Here is a 2,474-nt window from a genome sequence, read left to right on the forward strand (position 1 = left end):
TCCAAACTATGGCTGAGTAAGTTACTTGGAACATAAAATTAAATACACATACATAAAAAATGTATATTTTAAAATGGCATGCAAGGAACAAGTCTAATATTACAATATTTGAAAAACTAAGACAGGCTAATCTGTCAAATATGATAAAGTAAAATACACATAAATTTTCTGTGTTTATGCTACAAATAGCAGTGAGAAGGAACATATGCACATGTACAGATGTGCTGACCACTGGGAGAATACAGGTAGAAGAACAGGGACTACATCCTTGCTGTGTGTTCACATCCAGCTGATATTAAGTCCCACTACTAATAAAACTACATAGCTGTCATAAACACTATGAAGTTTATTTATTTAACAAGTGCTAATCAAAGTGTTGTTATGGAGATGCTTTTGTAGATAGAGTGCAAATATCCAAGCATTATAGATAAAATAATTAATAATAGATTATCACTTATAATATGAATGGGCTTTACCCAATGTGTCTAAAGGTCTTCAGAACAGAAACTGAGGTTTCTCTTTGAAGAATAATTATTTCCTGAAGCATGCAGGAATAACTGGGCCTGTGTCCTAGCCATTTGTCCAATACTAGGAACCTTAGACATAGCTCACATTAAGGAAACCAATGTTAATTTTTTTTCTCTTTTTACATATACAGACTGATAATTTAGCAGACACATGGAAAGAAGATAGAAGAAAATAGATCAATACAAATATACTTAAATATAAAAAAATCATTTTACCATTATATCTAAATACAAATAATAAACTTATATGCAGTTAAATGCATTATGCTATACATGCATAGACACACAGGCTTATATGTACATTCTACTAGTCAGCTTTCTATGCATATTATTAATTGAGCGAGGAGGAAAATACTCAAAAACAGCAATCAGACACATTAATCAAATTGTTCTTCATTGTGTCAATAAACTCATTTTGTGGATATAATTGAAGAAAATTATGTGATTGTGCATCATTAGATTGGAGAACTCCATCTTGCTTTATATTTCAGGTCATTCTCTTAGGAGTGGTGATATGGTATGCATAGCAGAGAAACAATAGGAATGAAGACCAGTTGGGAACATAGAAGTACATTTTATCAGGTGGAAGTTCATGGACATTTTATCAATTATTGCATAGTTATTTTCTCCATTCTTTTGTTTTCCAGAAGAATTCTCATTTTCAGAGCATGGGCAATATCAGCAGAGTGACTGAGTTTCTCCTGGAGGACTTTGCTGAGATGTGGGAGCTCAGGCTCCTGCTCTCTACATTGTTCCTGATGATGTACCTGGCCACCATTTTAGGGAATCTGATCATCATCACTGTCACCACCATTGATAGAAACCTGCACACGCCCATGTATTTCTTCCTCAGGAATCTGTCCTTTGTAGACATGGGCTACATTTCTGTCACTATCCCCAATGCCTATGTCAACTCCCTCATTGACAACAGAGCCATCTCTATGGCTGGCTGTGCAATGCAGATACTTCTTGTGATTTTTTGTGCGTCTGTAGAGCTGTTTTTCCTCACCATCATGGCCCACGACCGGTCTGTAGCCATCTGCCAGCCCCTCCACTACCCTGTCATCATGAACCACCAGTTCTGTGTCCAGACCACACTGGCTTCCTTACTCAGTGGTCTCATCTACGCAGCTGTTCACACTGGCAGCACATTCAGGCTCTCCTTTTGTCAGTCCAATGTGGTTCCCCAGTTCTTCTGTGACAGCCCCTCTCTAATAAGGCTGTCTTGCTCAGATACCTTTAGCAATAAACTCTTAATTATTTTTTCAACCATAGGTGTAGGCGGTGGATGTTTTCTCTTCATTGTTTTATCATATATTCGCATATTTTCAGCAGTGTTGAAGATCCATGTCAAAGAAGAGCGAGGAAAGGTTTTTTCCACCTGTGTGCCTCACATTCTTGTGGTGTCTATGTTTCTTGGTTCTGGTGTCACTGTATACCTAAGGACTTCAGCAATCTCTAAAAGTATTCAGAACCTAATTCTATCTATATTTTATACCATTATACCCCCGTTTCTGAATCCTATCATCTATAGTCTTAGAAATAAACAAGTAAAAGAGGCAGTGGAAAAAATAATGTTAAGAATGTTGTATTCAGGAAAACTTTAAAGATGTCTTGGATTTTATCTAAATATTACCCAGTGAGATTTCAACAGTAAAAATTCAGTTTCCTATACTGTACAAACTTACTCCCAAATCACTCCCTCATGATTTAGTGTATTAACTCTAATTATCATTCTCATTTTTCCTCAAGGAATGGAATAAAAACTTAATTATATATCATTGTGTTGTATTTATTTACATAATACAGTGTGATAATTTCATACACATATACAAAATGATAGTCAAATGAAGTCATTTGGCATACCCATCTCTTCAACCATATATATGTATGTATTTTATTCATGTATTTATGTATCAGGACTTGAATTCAGGGCTCATCCCCTGA

General features: G+C 35.7%; 1 protein-coding gene across 1 annotated transcript; it reads left to right on the forward strand.

Moving 5' to 3' along the window:
* Positions 1-1,195: 1,195 nt before the first annotated feature.
* On the forward strand, positions 1,196-2,134 carry LOC105985050 (olfactory receptor 14C36-like). The gene has a single exon (XM_013015462.1). The coding sequence runs from the start codon at positions 1,196-1,198 to the stop codon at positions 2,132-2,134; it is 939 nt and encodes a 312-aa protein (XP_012870916.1).
* The last annotated feature ends 340 nt before the right edge of the window (positions 2,135-2,474 follow it).

The sequence above is a fragment of the Dipodomys ordii genome, unplaced genomic scaffold (genome assembly GCF_000151885.1).
Source record: "Dipodomys ordii isolate 6190 unplaced genomic scaffold, Dord_2.0 Scaffold27, whole genome shotgun sequence".
Lineage (NCBI taxonomy): Eukaryota > Metazoa > Chordata > Mammalia > Rodentia > Heteromyidae > Dipodomys > Dipodomys ordii.